Source organism: Vigna umbellata, chromosome 1 (genome assembly GCF_029865625.1).
Source record: "Vigna umbellata cultivar VRB3 chromosome 1, Vumbellata_1.0, whole genome shotgun sequence".
In the NCBI taxonomy this organism is placed as follows: Eukaryota; Viridiplantae; Streptophyta; class Magnoliopsida; order Fabales; family Fabaceae; genus Vigna; species Vigna umbellata.
Window position 1 is genome coordinate 36061993 of NC_142165.1, and position 21210 is coordinate 36083202.

A 21210-nucleotide genomic window follows, 5' to 3' on the forward strand; every position below is an offset into this window, starting at 1 on the left:
GTGAAAGGGGTACACGCACATGTAGAACTTTATGAATTCCTTATTAATGAATTGCAACTCTTTTCAAATATGAAAGAGAAATCGGCTTCCAAAAGATTTTGTCAATTAAGTTAGTGAGAAATTTAAATACAAAATAAAGAAATAATTGATCAGTATTTAGTTATTGCTTCTTTTAATATTGATAAGTATCTATAGGTTTTTGATCTTCAATAACTTAAACTATATTTTAATTATAAATAAATACTTACATGTCAACTTTCAAATTTTCTATTCTTAATCCAATATTCAACTATTATCACTAAGTATACCATAATTATATTAAATTTTAATATTTATAATAATGACATATATATTAATTTGAATATCTCGTAAATGCATAAATATGAATAGATTGTGATCAAATTTTGAAATTATTCCTTCTTAACTTAACTTTAAATTTCAATTATGCTTTTAAATAATTTGAAGTTAGTTTAATTATATCAAAAGAATTCCACTAATCAACAACATGTACTCAAAAATTCAACTTCAGATTTTGTTGTTTTAAACAATTATCAATTCAAGATATATCGATACTTAGTTATATACAGTATTATCATCAGAAAAACTCAACAATAAGTAATTCATCTTGTGTTGAGTCTTCCAAGTTCAATTAACAAAATGTGCTTCTTTCATCAATGAAAACAAGTCTTTGCAATAAAGTGGAAGATGACTTCCTGGTTGCAAATTATAAATTTCTCAGTAAAGGCTTAAAAGGAAAACAATTATAAAAGAAAAAGAAACAGTTTGACCTAAAACTTTCGAAACTTTATTGTCATATAAAAAAAATTGTATAAAAAAGTAAAACTAAAATATCGACATAATTACAGAGGAAAAAATAATTTATTCTAGCCATAAAAAAAAATGCTCTAGTAGCACGGACCTTACAAGATTCTTTAGAACTCTAAATTTCTCAATAGAGTCCTCCATATGCAAACCATTTTCCTTCTATGAACAGTTGAATACTCTAAAAATACAAAAGGCTCATTATTGTTTTGCAAACACTATACAATTCTCTGTTTAAAAAATCACGTATTTCTGAAAGCCATTGTAACGAATGAAGCTAAAATGTGGTTGAGCTGGTACGACGTAGTCGGTATCTTGGAGTCAGACTTGTAGATGAAAATAACTTTTCACCCAATTCCTGCAATTATTGATATGAAAAATATTAAAGACTATTTTTGTTCTTTAAAAAAATATTTTCAATCTAAGTAATTTAGCAATTGATTTCAGAGATTAATTAGCAATAAAATGGAAGTTAATTTGCTCTGTTCATAATCAGGAAAATGGTTATCACCGAGTAGTTTACAATTAGAAAATTATCATCGAGTAGAAAAATCTTAGACAAACGAGTCCTAGATCTTAATTTGTAGTATATAGTAATATTTAACGAGTTTAGAAAAGTCAATAGTTCATCGCTTTTAGTTTTTCATTTTTAAAATTTGATTTCATTATAGTGTTTAAGTCCAACATGCTATAATGACTAACCTTTTTATTGGAGCTTCATTTAGCAAATATGATCTGGTTGTTAAGTCATTTGTTTATTCTCCTTTCCTTTTTACTCCTAAAATTAAACAACTTTAAGAGAAATTGCAATATTTGAGCTACTCTTATAAAAAATTCCAATTGCTAATAAGAATATTCTCAAGAAACAACCATCGAGTGACTTATTTTTCTTCTATTTATAAAAAGAAAACTATAAATATTACCAACATTTATGTTTCTCCTTATATTATTATCAATTTTATCTAAAACAGACACTTCTTTTATAACTAGTAAACTATATTTTTCAAAGCGAAAAACTTACATTGCCTAAATTGTTTTAGTAATAATCAATCATCAAGGCAATGCTATAAAAGACTCATTTTCATGCTAAAGAGTTTTTATTTATTTTTTAAATCATTGTATTCATATTAACTATCTTTCTCGGAAATAACTACGTGCATGTTGGAAATCCGTTTGATTTTTTATTTTATACTTTTCATATGAGATAGATTATATAACCCTTTTTAAAATTATAGAGAACACATCGAATAAAAAAATAAATAAAGAAAAAAATATTAAAAGTATTATTATAAATATAAAGATGTTATTAAACTTAGTTTTTATGTTGAACAAATATCATAACGTTAATTAACACAAATACGCGCTATAATATTCACATGGACACTATGGCAACATGGTGAGGCAGTGGATTTTATCTTATACCCATTCCCAAAGAAGAAATCATCTCCATACTCATCCAAACCCAAAGTATGGAAAAAATATATTATGGTTTTTTCAATATCAAATATTTAAAATAAATTATAATTATATATATTTTAAACTAAAGTATCAAATAAAATTTTATAAAAACTAAAATATTGATTAAATTTGTAAACATTAATGAAACAAAATTAAAAAATTTAAATATACTTTTAAAAAATTATAAAAGGAAAAAATATATATTAAAATTAAAAAATATTTTAAATCTCTTTACTTTCATTCTTTAAATTCTTATGAAATCTATTTTTTATAGACTAATAAAAATTATAATAGACTATTTGATCACATAAAGAACAAATATTAAATTAATAATAACTAAAAATTTATCTTTTGAACTTTAATATATGTTGGATGGTGATAAAAAAGATTTATGAGAATCACATTAAATTATTTTATTATATTATAGTAAATAAAGTTTAAAAAAAAATAAAAATGATCAAATGCGTATTTTAGAAAGAAATTAATAGATGAAATTGAACAAAGAAAAATAAATGTATGATTAAAGATACGATAAAATAAAAAATATTCTGAAGATAAGAATATTCTTGACGCCATCGCAACTAATCTCCTTAATGAACCATGTTATTTTAAAAAAAGTATTATCACGAGTTTGATTTTATGAATTATTGGTTAACAAATTCACACCATCAGTTATTGCAATTTATCTTGCATATAGTTTTTAAATTACACGGAATATTCTGCACGCACTAAGGTCTATAACGATTGTAAAAACTTTCAACAATCAATATATTTGAATTAAATTCTTGCACTATACGCAGACATTGTAAGAAGTTTCATACTATTATGAAATCAGAATCATCGTATATAATTTTTATAATAATTATCTAAAAATTTAATGATGATATGTTGAATTAACTTACCAGTTTATAATTTTACAGCAGAAACTATCTAATCATTTAATACCTCTCGTAAAATAGTGTGTATTCAAAATTGGCGTGATGCATATTGTGTGGTAAAGACATCACAGAAATGATACTTTTACCCATTAAGATAAAATATTTGATAATCCATTCTAAAAATATAATAATATATATTATAATTTTAAATTAAAAAAATTATAATTAAAATATTAATTTATTGAGTTGTGAACTAGTTGTACTTTTTTATATATCAAAATACTACTTCCGAAGTGTTAATGCGCACGTCTCTTTTGTGTTAGAATATAATGTTAATAAAGTAAATATACTGTATAAAGAAATATACGATAAAAAAAGATATACACCTAATTTTGATTTGAATAAAGAATTGAATGAAAAAAAGTCCAGAAAAAAAACTCTTTATTGCTTAAAAAGTTGATAAACTAGGTTCTACTACAAGATCTTACTTACCAAACAAAGGAAAAAAAAATTAAAACCCCACAGTTTGTGTGCGTGTGTGATTTTTAGTCCAAAGACATCAATATACATACATATATATATATATATACATACATATATATATATATATATATATATATATATATATATTATCCAAATAATAATAATAGAAAAAATATTTTCTTGTTAAATGTTAAAAATAAGAAAACCTAAATTTTGTAAAAATAATATAAAACACAATAATTCATATTTATGAGTTGTTGAAGAGAAAGAAAATAAATCAATATTGTCTTACGGAGAAAAAGTAGAAGAGAAAAGCTTAATAAAATGTTAAGACAAAAAATAATAATAATAATAAACTAGATTGTAATGTTTTTTAAAAATGCTACGTACCTAAATCAGTATATAGAAAACAACTAAAAGATTTTTTGCTAGACCCTGCAAAGTTAAGCAAAACTTTTAACTAAAATAACTAGTCAATAAATGCAAAGAAAGCCAATGACTGAAAGTGAAATGAAAGAGAAAGAATAACACATTTGCACCGAATGCCCTAATCAAATAAAATGAGAACACTAACCAATTGAGGGAGAAGTTTTTAGGTTAAGGATGAGAGATTGCAGCAAATGAATACTTACCAATTAAATAAAAAAAGTAGTAATTAAAGGAAGGGATCGAATTGAGGTCAAGGTTTAGGAGAGTAAAATAATAAGTGAAGTTAATTAGAATTTTCTTTTTTTTTTTCTTTTGTGGCTGGAAGAATAAGCTTTTCAAGTGAAATAAATTTCTTTACAAGTTAAAATTAATTTATATATTCTCTCATATAGTCTCTTTAATTCTTTTAATTTTTTATATACATTTATTTTAATATATAGTAGTTCGATAGGGTTTTGTTTAATTGATAGAGGAGTACGGTTGTCACTGTTACACCTTTTATCTTTATATCCTTTTAACTTGTTTTTCTTTGTTTCAAACTAAACTTCAGAATGTTTTTGTAAAAGGGTTTGAATAACCAAGTATTTTTTTAATGATAAAAATAAAAACTAGATATTCTCATAAAACAAACTTTCCAAACATGCCTTGTACGTGCATAGTTTGAAGTTAGAATAAACCCTCCAAACAAACAAAGATGTTCCTTGTACGCAATTATGCGGCTAGTCTCCTACATTTTTAGAACCTTGTTGCATAAGTTTTATTTGACATGCTGTTTTGCTAAAATAGTCCAAAACAAAATCTTTGCACTGTTTTATATATTTCAATTTTTTGTGATAATGGTCTTCTTCTCTTTTATACATCTAACTTTGGATTAATAAAATGGAATAGAAAATGTCTTTTTCATTGTACATAACAAAACTTGCACATACAAGAATCATACTTGTGCTCGTTGGCTTACAAATAAACGTGCACTTACCTGTGTGTAGTGCTTTGTCTTCACTAAATAAAAATTTATTTACTTACAAAAGGAGAACAACAGTGCGATGCAATCATGAAGAAAATATCATAAAAAGTAATTATTAGCACAACACATACATACAAAACAAAACTATTTTCAGTTGAAAATGGATTGCTGAATATGTGTACCTTCAGCTTTTTGAGCCAGCAATTCACTTTCTGAAGGCGACACTTCTCGTTCTCTAATCTATGTATGTGTTCCTGGAAGAAAAAATATGATAAAGAACAAACTACAGTGATATAAAAATTTCTTTGACTGCATGAAAGTTGATGAGACATTGAACTAACCTGCTTCTTTGCCCTAGATCTTGCTGCAGATTCCCTGTTCTTAGCCATTCTCTTTTGTCTTCTCTCTACAGCCTTTTCCAGCATCTCATCATTTGAGTGCTTTCTCTTCCTAAAAAGAGAGGTCTTAGAAGAATATGAATAGGAAGGAGACATTGGAATCCCCGCTGAGTTTTCTGAATAACTAAGTTGGCTATCGTAGAATGAGTTATTAGAAACACTGAAATCTTGAGAGTTTCCAATTATCTGTGACTGATGATGATGATGATGATGAGGTTGGTGGGTGCTAACAGAAGGAATTTGCAACCAATGTTGTTGATGTATTGAATCAATCACCATTGGTGGCAGAGTGTGAACGTTGGTATTCTGATCAGCTACATTGATCACACCTGCATTAGCTAGGAAATGATCTAAAGTTGATTCCCCTAAAGTAGGTTCATTCAAGAGGGTTTCTACCGACCTGTTCATGTGTTCATGGTCAACAATTCCCCTCCAAGCCACACCAATGCCACTGGTTTTGGTAAAAGAATGATGATCACATGAAGGTTCTTGCACAAGATATGCACTTTCACTCCCTGTGTTTCCCAACAACGGTCTCTGAACATCCTCAAAACTGAGGTTGTACAAAGACCTTTGTCTAACCATAGGTGGGTACTGTGGACCCTGCCCTCTATTAGGAGAAAAACCCATAATCCTTCTAGCCATATACAGTTTTTGACAGAAAAGTTTTCCAAAAAAAAAAAATGAATTAAGAAACTAACTTGAAGAAGAAAACAAGTTTTTACCAAAAACAGTTATCAAACAATGAGTAGGGTTTTGCTAAAGAAGAAGAAGAAGGAGGATATTTGAATTTATAGTGTTTGGTTTGAGGATGGGTTGGTGAGATGAGCACAACAGTTAGTACCTGAAGCGAAATATGAGCCGCCACAAAAGATAGAAAAGTGAAACAAACCTAACGCAGATGGTATTCTCACCTCAACCACTACTCTGAATTATTTGCTAAATTGGTGGATTTAAAGGTTAAATATAAATCGAAGATCCAACTAACCAAAATATAACATATCCAATAATAACCTTCTTTGGTTAAGCGCTAGAACCTATTTTAGGCTTATTTTTTGTCACTTTCTTCTTCGACTGACTTGACTCCTGCAAGAATAGGCTAAGACTACATAGTTGTTTAAACATGTTGGTGATGGTACACTCTGTTGTTTAATACCCATTATTATTTTTTTTTTTCACGTGCTTGAGCTCTTCATTAATTGAGTATCTTTCACTTAGATCAATTTCACCAATAATGGTAACCCTCTTCTCAAGTTCATCCTGTATCTGAAAAATGGAAAACTTATCATATGTTTTGTTAAATGCCAATGAAATTATATTTTTATAATATTGACTGAATGTTATACCGTAAAACATTTTACATATCGAAACTTTCATTTTCAATATTTTAGTTCTGACATGAGATACAATATTTAATAAAATTATAGAAGAAAAGATTAATACAGGCTTATATGGAAATTAGTTGGGATCAAGGGTTTAGATAGTAGAATTGGAATATAAAAATCAATTTCAGGTACTTCTATGTTCAAAGATACTTGTAATATACATTTTCTGTATGTGTTTTTATCAGACTTTTCTTTTTTCAAAATATTTTTTAACTTTACTCAATTTCTCTAGCATATTTGCTAAATAATTGTCTAAGTAAATCGAATATGGTAGTTTCAAATTCGGTTACCGAATTCTGAACCTGATTGAATGTAATTTCAATAGAAGTATACTCGGTAACTAGTTTCTAAATGGACGCCGATATTTTGACAACGTTTATTTAACACTATTTTGACAATGACACATGTCAGTTTTTCATTGGATCAATTTGATTTTTTTTTTCAAAACGTTGAGTTCAAACTAAGTAGGGTTTGTTTTAAGTGAGGTTCCAAAAATACCCCTAGCCTGTTTTATTGCAAATTCACGTTTCGTGTATGTGGTTCCTCATTTTGCATTGTCTGTGTCTCCCTCCATTTTCGTGAAGTTGGTGTTTTTGTAGAGGTTGTGTTGCGAAATGTCAAGGTCCGATGAGCATGGTCCGACGACGAAGGTAAATGCTTTGTCGTTCCATTTCCTTCCATGGTTTTTCCGTTTGGGTATGGGGTTGGTATGATGTTGTTTTGGTTATTGGGTTTAATTATTTTTCTTATTTTGTTTTGGTTGATGCAGTTTACGGTTCGTCACTCTTTTTCGACATAATATATATGTACTTTGAACGAAAGGCTGACAGAGGAGCATCGGTCAGTGATTGCGAAGACTCCATTTGCGTGATTTTTAGATTTGAGTGTAAATGTTAAACTAGGTAGGAATATATTGAGTGAGTTATTGGTTAAGTGGGACTATTCAAGTAGTGGTTTTTTAGTTGGAAATAAAGTTTTGAATATAAATGAAAATCATTTTTATTTAGGATTGGGATTGAGTACAGATGGTGAAAATATTAACTTACACTACAAGAAATAATGGAATTAGATACGGAACATTATATACGGATCTAGAGTCGTATGTAAAGCAGATATTATATACGGAAATTATGTACGGATGTTAAAGAAAGGCGTTATATACGGATATTATATACGGAATTTTATATACGGATTATCCGTATATAAAATCCGTATATAATGTTGGCGCGGGGTGGCGGGAAAATTACCCAAGGATAGGATCTGTATATAACCTGTATTATCCGTATGTAGTTAGAACCAAGTGTTATCTGCATATATTATATACAGATTTGGGAATAATTTAAAAAAAATGTATTTCTGATTACGTGGAAGCTGGAACCCTATATTCACTCTCATTTGTGAAGCTCGAGCTTTCCTCTCTTTCGAACCTGGTGCTTTCTTTTCTCTCGAACCCTGGTGCTTTCTTTTCTCTCTCGAACCCTGTCGCATTCCTTCTTTCGAGCCCTTTCGGTCTGGTTGTTGTTGTCTCCATCCCTCTTCGGTGTGGCTTTGGTTCTTCGTCGTCTCTCTCTTTCGAACTGTGTCCTTCATCAATCCTTCATCAAACACTATCGTTGGGCCTCATTGTTCGGTGCGGTGCCGTAGTTGGGCGCTGAAAGAGTAGCTTCATCTGGTAAGTAAATTGTAATGCTTAGTAATTGTTTAATGGTGAAAATCGTGAACCCTAATCTCATTTTTGTGTGTTTTATTTGTCACATCTATGGTTCGGGTCGCAAGCTATGGTTGGAGTGTTTGGAAGCATCGATTGAGGCTACTGTGTGGCGGGTTAAGTAGATTCGTACTGGTTTTATGGACTGAGACATATAGCATTTGGAGTTGCGAATGTGAGTGAGTTCGTTTGCCTTTAAAGTTTGTTAGATGCAGAAAAATGATTTGTATTGTGTTATTTTGCTTCGTTTGGTAAACAATATGTTGTTTTGTATTTGAATTGTATAGACTGGTACGATTCTTTCTTCTTTAGTGTCATAGTGACTAAGTCTCTTTCTTTGTATCAAGTACTGGTTAGGTTATATATATATCACATAGTTGGAAGAAAAAGGAAAGAAGGATAGAGTGATTGTGGAAGGGCCTTGGGTTAAACAAAGAGCTACGTGAGTTGATATGAGTGAGAGATAGTGGTGTAAGCTAGGCAAGAACAACGAGAATGAGCGAATGAGAATAGTGTATAGGACGAAGGGTTTTTGGGTTGAGTGAGGTGTGAACATTGAAGGGAATGAGAGTCGATTGGTAGAATAATTATGGAGAAAGGAGGTGGAGGGTGTAGGTGTTGTGGAAAATGAGTATGAGTGGAAGAGAGGGAGAGGTTGGTAGGTTGCAGGTGAAGGACTTAATAGTGAGAGTGCCTCGGGTTGGGTAGCATGAATGAAATAATGTGTGAAGGGCTTAGTTTCTCATCGTGGTTATGTTGGGAAAGAAAGATAATAAGAAAGGGTTCGACATGTGCAGGGAACATGCAAGGAATATTGTAACTAGGAAATATAGTTGGTTTTAGGGTGGAGATGATTCCAGGGGTCATAGTGAGTTTAAGGGTAAATTATTTGGGAAGAATAATGGTGGTATAGGGGTATAAGGGATTATAGAAGGGTTGAACAGGGAATGGGTATACACATTCATTCATTAGATTGTACTAACTAACCCTAAACATATATATAACTAAGCTTAATTAGTTGTATAACCAGCCATAACAAACCTCTCAAACGCCATTGTGAAGGGTTTGAACAATGGGAGACAACAAAGTAGAAAAAGGGGGCCACCATATTACAAGAGCTTCCACGGTTTTTGCTGAGAGGATGGTTTGGCAAAACTTAAAATAATTAAGGGACCACACATTCCACATGTTTTACAACCATTGGCAAGTCAACAAATGCTAATAGAAATGGGAACCAACACATGGAGAAGAGAGCTACACGGCCAGCAGCAAACACAAGAAGCATTGGTTTGGTCCAAGAAGGATTTGGAGGTCCAGCTGCCACTTGTTGATTGGAAGGGGGCTGCATGCTTGCTGAAGAACATCTCTTGGTACATGGGATTTTAGGGAGGAGGAGAGAATGTTTTTCTTGAAGCCAGGGAGAGGACAAGAAAAGAGGGTGGACGACCTTGACAAGTGGATCTCTCTGGAACTTCTGTTTTTGGGGGAGAGCTCTTGGTATTATTCCACTTCCATGATTCTACACATAGAGAAGATACAGAGGAGTACACCCAGCATGGATTGAAGAGGAGAAAGCAAACTGGTGTGGAGACTGGAAGGAGAAGCATACGGCCAGGAGCAAGCCAGGCACTACTTGTTTGTTCTTTTACTTTGAATGTTTTTATTTCAAGAGAACTGTAATGTGTTTTTCGTGATGAATGAATTGGTTGGTGTTTATCCCTTTTCTTGAATCCTGATTGCATATTTCATTTAGCTCCCTGCTCCTTTATAAAATCTCTTCTTGCATTTTGTAACCTTTGGGGAGGTGATTCTCGGCTTTGTGTTGAACCAAAGAACAAGTTCATTTATTTTGCTTTAGCAGTAGAGTAGCAAATAGATTTCCATCACCTAATCACTAAAAGAAAATAACTCAAAAAGAAAGTTGTTTATTTGATGAGGGAGTTCTCGGTTTCTTTCATTTACATAAGCAAGGTTTCACTTATTTTAGTTCCTTAGATGATAGAGAAGAGTAGGATGGTATTACTTAAAGGAAATGAACCAAAAAAGCAACTTGTTAAAGTTGAGAAGGAGCTCACGGTAAAGAGAAGAGGAGAAGTGTGTTAAACCTTGGAAGTGTTGATTTATTTTTGCTGGATGGAAAGGGGCACCATACACCTTAATTTACTTTGTTGGAGGTAAGTACACGTAGAGAAGAGGAGAAAAGGTTCTTGGTGAGATGAAACCGTGGTTGATCATGGAAGAAAGGAGTAAATGGTTGGAAGAGAAGCATGAGTGCACGGCAATGTGGAATGGGCGTTAGTTTCCAGCAGCAAATGAGGAGTATCTTTCATTTAAATTGAAGAAGCAATTGGATTATTTAAGTGGAGAATGCAGCTGCAACAAGTCAACAAGTTTAGGTAGAAAACAAAGTGGTGGAGCCGTGAAGAATGTTTCTTTCATGTGAAGGAAGAAGACAAGCAATTTTCAATTTGGATGAATAATGGAGAAGTGGCCCACGGCTTTTGCAATTCTTTGTCTCTTTTGGAATGGAAGTGACTAGGTAGGAGAATAAGTCACGTAAGCCTTCTTGCTGAATGGTTTTCAAGAATTCCTTTTGAAAGTGGACCATGAGTGATTAAAATATGGTAGAAGTAGGAAGTTATGTGAAGAAGGAAGAAGCATCCAAATTGTGTTGATAATTTTTCTTTGTTTGCCAATGAGGTCACGGCCAAGAGGAACCAAGTGTTTAATTTCTTTTAGGAAACTCATAGAGTGTCACGGCCATGGGGTAGTTTTTGCCATTCTCAATTTCCTTTGGTAGATGAATTGGTCACAGTTAATAGTAGAGAAGTTTTACTGTTTTTCCATTTCTTTTGCATTAAAATATTTTATATTTTATATGTTGAAATAATTTTCTGTAATTCTTTTTTGCTGTTATTAATTACTGTTGTAATTTATTTTCTGTTTTTAATGTTTTCTGTATTTACTGTTTACTGTATTTACTGTTTTCTGTATTTTCGTTTTCTGCATTTTTATTTTCTGTTCCAGATTTATTTTTACTGTTTTATGTTGCTGGAATTTCGTTTTTACTGTAACAATTTCGTTTTTACTGTTTTAATTTCGTTTTTACTGTTTTAAATTTCGTTTTTACTTCGTTTTTACTGTAAACAATATTTATGTATTCATATACAATGTTTCCTTTGTGGATTAAGTGTATTATTTGAACCTTATTGAATTTATATGTCAATGTGCAATGTATAATGTCCAGGTTTGCTTATAACAATGGTGAATGTTTACTATAATGTCCAGGTCTGCTTGTATATTGTGCATGGGGAACTGCTATATACAGGGTATTTATTTAGCTCTTCGTAAACCATTATATACGGATTTAATCCGTATATAAGTTATATACGGAAAAATCCGTATATAATTTCCGTATATAAGTTATATACGGATTTATCCGTATATAAGTTATATACGGATAAATCCGTATATAAGTTATATAAGGGTAAATCCGTATATAATTTATATACGGATTTATCCGTATATAAATTCCGTATATAAATTATATACGGATAAATTCGTAAATAAACCTAGCTACGACGGTATTATATACGGATTTTTATCCGTATGTAATCCGTATATAAACACGTATTATATACGGATTTTGGGTCTTATATACGGATTTTTGCTGTATGTAATACACTTTTTTCTTGTAGTGTTAAAGGAGGAAATGGGAAGTAGTAAATGTGTGAAATACATATGTAAAGAAACAAAACATTTGAATTTGATATACAAATTTTTAATGCGAAAAGCGAAGAAAGTGATACCTTGTTCTGAATTTTGTAGCCTTTATATACTAGTAGGGATATGTGAGATTTTATTTCCAAAACGTTGCGGAAAAGTGTTTCCCGTAATGTTTAATATTGTTGACAATTTAAGTTGCACTCAGAGGCAATTGCACCAGTTACTTTAGCTTATAGGCACCGGTTCTTGACCCGAAGCATATATGGATGAGGAAAAAAGTCTGCATTTTTATGACTCGGTTGTTGTGAACCGAGGCAGTATGGTCTTCCTGGTTTCCCCATCAGGACGCCGCCGACCACCGCCGACGAGATCGTCATATTTTCAACTCCTAATTCATGTGCTTTTTCCACAGCCAATTTGCCCGCATTGCTCATCCCATTCTTGAGTTTTCACCTTCTCCATTTTTCCAGTCATCAAACGTTTCCCTTAATCCCCAATTGGTGAATCCTTCGTGTGAATCCTGCATCAGAAGCCAACATCTTAGTTCTTCCATCAACAGACCAAAACATACCACCCTCTGAAGTCTTCTTCTCCAACGACATTCTCCAGATGCAACCTGCAAGAAATAGAAAGGAGGGAACCAGAAAGAGTAACCAGAAATAGGAACCAGAAAGAGGGCACCAGAAACAGGGAAACAAAAAGGCATCGGACCACCATAGAACCACCAGAAAACCAGGATGCCGCCGCGATATTTCCCCCAATCTCTCTCTCTCTCTCCTTCGCACTAAACCACTGCGACTCCACTAATCTCTCTCTCTCTCTCTCCTTCGCACCACAGAGCACCACCGTCATCAACCCTAAATCACCAATAAGCAAAAAACATGGCGTCACTTCCTCCAACGTGAGCAACAGCGGCTCCGATGACTGGCCTCGGCGAAGACGTGGCGCGAAGAAGCAACGACGTTTCTCTCTCGGGGAGTTGGCTTCTGGGGTAGAGTTGAGTGAGGCTATGGTTTCGGAGACGTTGGGGATGGAGGAGGGGTCTTTACGGGCGGAAGCCGGGCCAGATCTGTAGATCTGAGATATTTCACCGCTACCGGCCATCGCTTACTCTTCAGATCTGTAGATCTGAGATGGTGGTGGCTCCGGCGGCGACGGGGCAGGCAGCTCAAGGAACGACTGTGGTGTAGAGAAAAATGGGAGAGGTATGTTGGGTTTTCATGGCTTGAAAGAGCATTTGGGGAGAAGTTTCGGATGTCCAAGCCCAAGGCTTATATGCTTCGGTCAAAACTAGGCCAAAGTAGCTTTTGACACCGGGTCCAAGAGGGACCGATGCCGTAGAAGCGTGCTCAATGCGTGAGTTGCAGGTGTGACAGAGGCTTTATGCCTTGGTTCTGTACGCAACCGAGGTATATCAACTGGTAGGTGGGTTTTAGGCACCGGTTCTTCCTGCAACCGAGGTCGTAGCATTTTTCTGCTTCAGTCTTGTATGCACCCGAGGTCTATAAGGTCCTTGATGGACAAATTTATGAACACCAAAATATGATGTCACAAACTTGTTTTTCAATCGGCAAGTATGACCGAATCGTTCAAGTAATAAACTTGGTAAGACCAAGTATCGTTCTTCGCAAAGGACTCACGGCCTAGTTTAGTTGTGTGGTTTATTGATTAGCTAACACTTAAAGACGAAATATTTGGATTTTTATATGCAAAAGACGAAAATTAAATATGTATGCATGAAGTTTTGATCAATGGAAAAAAGCAAAAGATAAACACTTTCAACGAAATATATGTATGAATATGTTGTTGGGGGTCAATTTCATCTTATCCACTCTCATATATTTTAGGAATTCAACATTCAAATCATCATTGTTAATGCCACTCTCTAAAGTACCTTTCAAGAAGGCTTCTCCCTAATCACGAGTTCATACAATTCCTAGCATTCCTAATAATTAGTTCATAAGTACAGGAGCTTAACGACAACCAATATAATATTGGGAGAAATTCCCCGGATCTAGACTTCCTCGTACGCGCCCGTATCGACAAAACCAATAATCATGCATCGAATGAGTTAAACAATGCAAGCATTAAGCAAAGAGGAAAAACCCTAACTAATGATGAAAGAAAGCATAGATCTTAAATAAAAGATGTAAAAACAAATTCCATATATGAGAGCTTCAAAAGATTACATTGATTCCCCAACAAACATACAGAGTTTAGTTCACCATATTCATGGTGAACCTAGATGAATAACAATGAAAGAATGAAAGATAAAACCCTAAAAAGGTGAAGAGGAAGCCTCAACATCCAAGATCCTCCTTCAAAGGGGTGGAAGAGAGAGTGTTTTCTTCGTTCCAGCCAAAGATACCTAACCCTAGAAAACCCTAAAGCTTATATATTATTCGTAAATTACAGAAAATTAAGTCCAAGCCCATAAAAGTGCCGCTCAGCGGTAAGTGCGTGAGTCGTTTCTTCCCCTCAGCGGCCATTTTGCCCCTCAGCGGACCTCCCGTAAGCTCCTGAGTGCCGCTCAACGGTAAACTGCCGCTGAGCGGTGACTTCGGCTTCTCCTTTTGCACTTTTTGATGTCTTTTCTGATTTCATCTCTCTCCTTCTTCACTTTTTTCACTAAATTCACCTTAAAACCTGCACAAAAACACTGAAATCAAGCATAAACCTGTCCAGCTCTCTTATTTATGAAAATATGAAGAAAAGCATGATTTCAAGCTAGTTTCTAAGTGTAAAGGTTGCTTTTAGTGTCCATTTTAATCATGAAAATAACAGTTTTTCAACTGTTATCAGTCCTCTTAATTTCACTTTTGCCACCGCGTTTTGATAAACAGCAGTTTAGTGTGAAATGATGTATATTGTGCGAGTTTAAAACCAAATATTGTACTAGTGCACGTGGTTTGAGTAGTTATTGTTGGGGTAGTCTAGTTTATCGTTTTTTGTTACGTAGTTTGTGCAAAGGAACAACGAATGTTTACGTGGATGGTTGTGTTTACATGTTGCAGGTATTTATTATTTATTGATGTAAATTGTAAATTGTTTGTTTACTATGGTGTGCATTTTCTTTTTTACTAAATGTTAAGATGATTTCTTTTTTTTAGATATGGTTTTTTGAGCATTTCATTCCACCGGAAGGTGCAATTGAAAAATTTCCCAAAATATTGCATTGGATGAATATAAATGTGGGAGACAAGTTTGTAAAAGGGGTCATGGAGACAGGAGTGGTATGTGGTTTGTTGTTTGAGTTTTTGATGTTCTGGTATATTGACAAAACTTGTATAGTGATGACAAATTTATGAACACCGAAAAACAGCACCACAAACTTGTTTAACCCTCGGCAAGTATGACTGAATCGTATCAAGTAATAAACTCGGTAAGACCAAGTATCGTTCTCCCAAAGGACTCACGGCCTAGTTAGTTATATGATTTGTTGATTATTTAAGACTTGTGAACAATTGATTGTAGGTTTAAATGCAAAAGACAGTAATTAAACATGTATGCATGAATTTGATCAATGGAAAAGAGGAATACAAACACTTTAATGAATTAGATGGATGAGTATGTTGTTGGGGTTATCAATTTCATCTTATCCACTCTCATATACTTTTAGGAATTCATCATTCTTTTCATCAATTGCTAGTGCCACTCTCTAAATCACCTTGCTAGAAGGCCTATCCTTAATTACGAGTTCATACAATTCCTAACATCCCTAATAATTAATTCTGAAGTGCAGAAGCTTAACGACAACCAACCCTCGTGTTCCTACGTCTAGGCAATATGCTATTGGGAGAAATTCCCCAGATCTAGATTTCCGCGTACGTTCCCATATCGACAAAATCAATAATCATGGCATTGAATGAGTTAAACAATGCAAGCTTTAAGCAAAGAGGAAAAACCCTAACTAATGATGAAAGAAAGCATGTATCTTAAAATAAGATGTTAAAACACAAATTCCATATATGAGAGTTTCACAAGACTACATTGATTCCCCAACAACCATACAAGGTTTAGTTCACCATATTCATGGTGAAACTAGATGAACAATAATGAAAAAGTGAAAGATAGAAAAACCCGAGAAAGAGAAGAGGAGAGCTGTCACCATCTCCCAATCTACCCTCAAGGGGTGAAAAGTGTGTTTCTGCTTCGTCCCAACCAAAGATACAAACCCTAGGAACACCTAAAGCTTATATACTATTCGTACTATTACTGAAAATTAGGCCCAAGCCCAAAATAGTGCCGCTCAGCAGTAAACTACCGCTCAGCGGTAAGTTCGTGAGTTGATTCTTCCCCCCCCCCCCCTCAGCGACATTTTCACCCCTCAGCGGATCCAACGTGAGTTCCTGAGTGCCGTTGAGCGGTAAACTGCCGTTGAGCGGTAGTTGCGACTTCTCCTTTTGCACTTTTTTATGTCTTTTCTGAATCCATCTCTATATTTCTTCACTTCTTTCAACAAATTCACCTTAAAACCTGCATAAAACACTGAAATCAAGCATAAACCTGTCCAGCTCTCTTATTTCTAAAAATATGACCAAAAGCATGATTTCAAGCTAGTTTCTAAGTGTTAAAGGTTACTTTTAGTATCAATTTTAGGCATGAAAATAACAGTTTTTCAACTGTTATCACAACCCCAAACTTAGAACTTTGCTTGTCCTCAAGCAAACAAGATGTAACTCAATCTTCTACCAATCCGTACAATGGTTCACTCATTCAAAAATTCTCTTTTCCAAGATAAGTACAAACTTCAATTAAGCTCATGACAAAGACTTCAATCAGGACATACACATGCTTTAGTGTTCACAAAGTCACTTAATATCCAACAAATGCTATTTTTCATGAATGATCAATCAACTAAGCATGGATGTTCATGTGCTCATGGAATATTTCCTCACTAAGTAAAGTGTTTCACTCAAACACAAGTGTATAAGAGGTAATCACTCATTCACTCTACTATCACAATGTCACATGAATTGACTTTACCTTTCGTTTAACCACAATCAAATAAATTCACAAGCATGCATCATCACAAGGACTTTTCTATGGCTTATAATGTGGCTGGGCTAACAAGAAAATTGGTTTTTCTAGATCACAAAACCCTTGAGTTAAGAGAATCATATAAACACAATCATTCTTACTTTTCCCAACTTTCTTTTGCATTGAGCTTTGCTTTTTCTTTTCTTTTCTTTCTCTTTTTCTTTTGCTTTTCACATACTTCTTAATTCTTAGCTCAATGCTTTCAATTTCCCTTTCTATTTTCCAACAACCCCAAACTTGAACATTTATCAATACCACAAAATATTTTCTACTTAACTCAAGGTAAAGGTTTTCAACAAGGGTTTTCAAATCATGTTCAAGGCTAAGGGTTCAAAGGATAGAACACAAAGTGTTCTCTTTTAGTGGCTAATTTCATGAAATTGGCTAATACAAGGGTTACCAACAAATGGCCTTGATCATATGATGCAAACAAGCAAGTAATTCAATCATAGAAAACTTGGGCAAAGTTATTCATGCTTCCAAAGTAATAACATTCATTCACACAAACTCTGGAGCTCAAAACCTCACATATAAGCTCATTCACATTTGACATGCACATCCTGCTTAATATCACAATCACATTTTCATGCATTTGTTCACAAAGCTTGTGAATCACCTGTATAAGCATCTAATGTGCACATCTCAACATCAATCAATCTCAAAGCATCATCAAGCTACAATTACTGGAGCTAACACTAATTTTCTCTTCAATATGTCGAAAACTTTCAAACATTCTTCATTCATTACAAAAGAAGCATCCTTCATAAGAAGATTACTCAATGGTTTAGCAATTTTTGAGAAATCTTTAACGAATCTTCTATAAAATCCAGCATGACCTAGAAAACTCCTGATCCCCCTTACATTTGTTGGTGGAGGCAATTTCTCAATGACTTCCACTTTGGCTTTATCTACCTCAATCCCTTTAGCATAAATTTTATGTCCCAACATAATTCCTTCCTTTACCATAAAATGACATTTCTCCAAATTAAGAACAAGATTTGTCTGAACACATCTTTTAAGAACAGTATCCAAATTCGCCAAACACCTTTGGAAAGAATTTCCAAAAACTGAAAAATCATCCATGAAGACTTCAATACACTTTTCTAAGAGATCTGAAAAAATCGCCTGCATACACCTTTGAAAGGTAGCTGGAGCATTACACAATCCAAATGGCATCTTTCTATAGGCAAAGACACCAAAAGGACAAGTAAAGGCTGTCTTCTCTTGATCTTTTGGATCTACCACAATTTGATTGTATCCAAAATATCCATCTAAGAAGCAATAGAAAGCTTGACCTGCTAAACTTTCTAACATCTGGTCCATGAAAGGAAGAGGAAAATGATCCTTTCTAGTGGCTTTATTTAACTTTCTATAATCAATGCACATTCGCCATCCAGTAACTGTCCGAGTGGGAATAAGTTCATTCTTATCATTGTGAATTACTGTCATTCCGCCTTTCTTTGGAACCACCTGAACTGGACTTACCCATTCGCTGTCAGAGATTGGATAAATAATACCAGCTTCTAAAAGTTTCAACACTTCTTTTCTGACCAACTCCTTCATTACAGGGTTTAACCTTCTCTATGGTTGAGCACTCGGTCTATAATCCTCTTCCATAAAGATCTTATGCATACAATAAGTTGGGCTAATACATTTAAGATCTGATATTGACCACCCAATTGCTCCTTTATTAGCTTTCAGAATTTCTATCAACTGTTCTTCTTCTTGTAGAGACAAAGAATTACTGACGATAACTGGCTTTTTTTCATCTTCCTCTAGAAAAACATACTTCAGATGTGCTGGGAGTTTTTTTAATTCTGGTTTCTTTACTTTGACTTCTTCCTTATCAATTATTTCAAACTTTATATCCTCCTCTGGAATTTTTTTCAATGTTTCCAAGTCCATCAGACATTCTGCAATTAATTTCTCTTCTCCTTCATCTAAATCTTCACGAGCATCAATAAGAGTTTTCTCTAATGGAGAAACATACTGCACCATCCTTTCTTACATCACACATATTTCATCAAGTTCGTCAAATTGGAAACATGCTTTATCATTATTTGGATACGTCATGGCTTTAAATACATCAAAGGTGACTTCTTCGTCATGAACTCTCAATTTAAGCTTGCCATTTTCCACATCAACTAAAACTCTAGCAGTCTTCATAAAAGGTCTCCCAAGAATGAGAGGTACATCACTGTTTCCTTCCATCTCCATTACAATAAAATCTACTGGGAATACAAACTTGTCAACCTTCACTAACACGTCTTCCACCACTCCACATGGATATTTAAGAGACCTATCTGCTAGTTGAAGAGCCATTCTGGTGATAACAGTTGAAAAACTGTTATTTTCATGCTTAAAATTGACACAAAAAGCAACCTTTACACTTAGAAACTAGCTTGAAATCATGTTTTTATCCATATTTTCAGAAATAAGAGAGCTGGACAGGTTTATGCTTGATTTCAGTGTTTTTGTGCAGGTTTTAAGGTGAATTTAGTGAAAGAAGTGAAGAAGGAGAGAGATGGAATCAGAAAAGTCAACCAGAAACCAGAAAAGTCAATCAGTCAACCAGAAAAGTGAACCAGTCAACCAAAAAGTCAACCAGTCAACCAGTCAACCAGAATACGAAAAAAGTCAACCATACGAGTTTTGGGCCAATTTTATGCGATTTTATGATCTGTTTGGGCCTGGACCCGTTTTCTATTATTTTTATGTCCTATTTAAAGACCTAGATGTCTTAGGGTTGGTATCTTTGGCAGAAACGAAGCAAACACTCTCTCTTCCACCCCTTTGAAGGAGGATCTTGGATGCTCAGGCTACCTCTTCACCTTTCTAGGGTTTTATCCTTCATTCTTTCATTATTGTTCATCTAGGTTCACCATGAATATGGTGAACTAAACCTTGTATGTTTGTTGGGGAATCAATGTAATCTTTTGAAGCTCTCATATATGGAATTTGTGCTTGCATCTTAATCTAAGATTTATACTTTCTTTCATCATTAGTTAGGGTTTTTCCTCTTTGCTTAATGCTTGCTTTGTTTAACTCATTCAATGCATGATTATTGATTTTGTCGATACGGGAACGTACGGGGAAGTCTAGATCCGGGGAATCTCTCCCAATATTATATTGGTTGTCGTTAAGCTCCTGCACTTGATGAACTAATTATTAGGAATGCTAGGAATTGTATGAACTTGTAATTAGGGAGAAGCCTTCTTGAAAGGTACTTTAGAGAGTGGCATTAACAATGATGATTTGAATGTTGAATTCCTAAAATATATGAGAGTGGATAAGATGAAATTGACCCCCAACAACATATTCATATATAAATTTCATTGAAAGTGCTTGTCTTTGCTTTTGCCATTGATCAAAATCTCATGCATACATGTTTATTTTCGTCTTTGCATAGTATAATCCAATTATTTCGTTCTTAAGTCTTAGCTAATCAACAAACCACACAACTAAACTAGGCCGTGAGTCCTTTGGGAGAACGATACTTGGTCTTACCAAGTTTATTACTTGAACGATTCGGTCATACTTGCCGATTGTAAAACAAGTTTATGACATCATATTTTGGTGATCATAAATTTGTCCATCATCTGGTAGGTTTGATTTCCAAACCCTCAATTGGTTTACACATGGATAGCGGCATTAAATTATTGCTAGCTCCTAAATCAATCAATGCTCTTCCAACTTCCAAGTCTCCTATGGTACATGGAATAGTGAAACTTCCTGGATCTTTAAACTTAGGAGGTAATTTCTGTATGATTGCACTGCAGTTACCCTGTACCTTGATAGTTTCCTTCTCACTGTATTTGTTTTTCTTTGTAAGCAGTTCCTTCAAAAATTTTGCATATGATGGCATCTGTTGCAATGCTTCAGAGAATGGTATAGTGATCTCCAGCTTCTTAAACAACTC

At 33.8% G+C, this 21210-nt stretch overlaps 1 protein-coding gene across 1 annotated transcript; it reads right to left on the minus strand.

Moving 5' to 3' along the window:
- Window positions 1–1099: 1099 nt before the first annotated feature.
- LOC124838886 (ABSCISIC ACID-INSENSITIVE 5-like protein 3) lies at window positions 1100–6077 on the minus strand. The gene is made up of 3 exons (XM_088104101.1): window positions 5376–6077; window positions 5217–5288; window positions 1100–1180 (listed from the first exon to the last, which is right to left on the minus strand). Exons 1-3 carry the CDS (start codon window positions 6075–6077, stop codon window positions 1100–1102), a joined length of 855 nt encoding a protein of 284 aa, XP_087960227.1.
- Between the last annotated feature and the right edge of the window lie 15133 nt (window positions 6078–21210).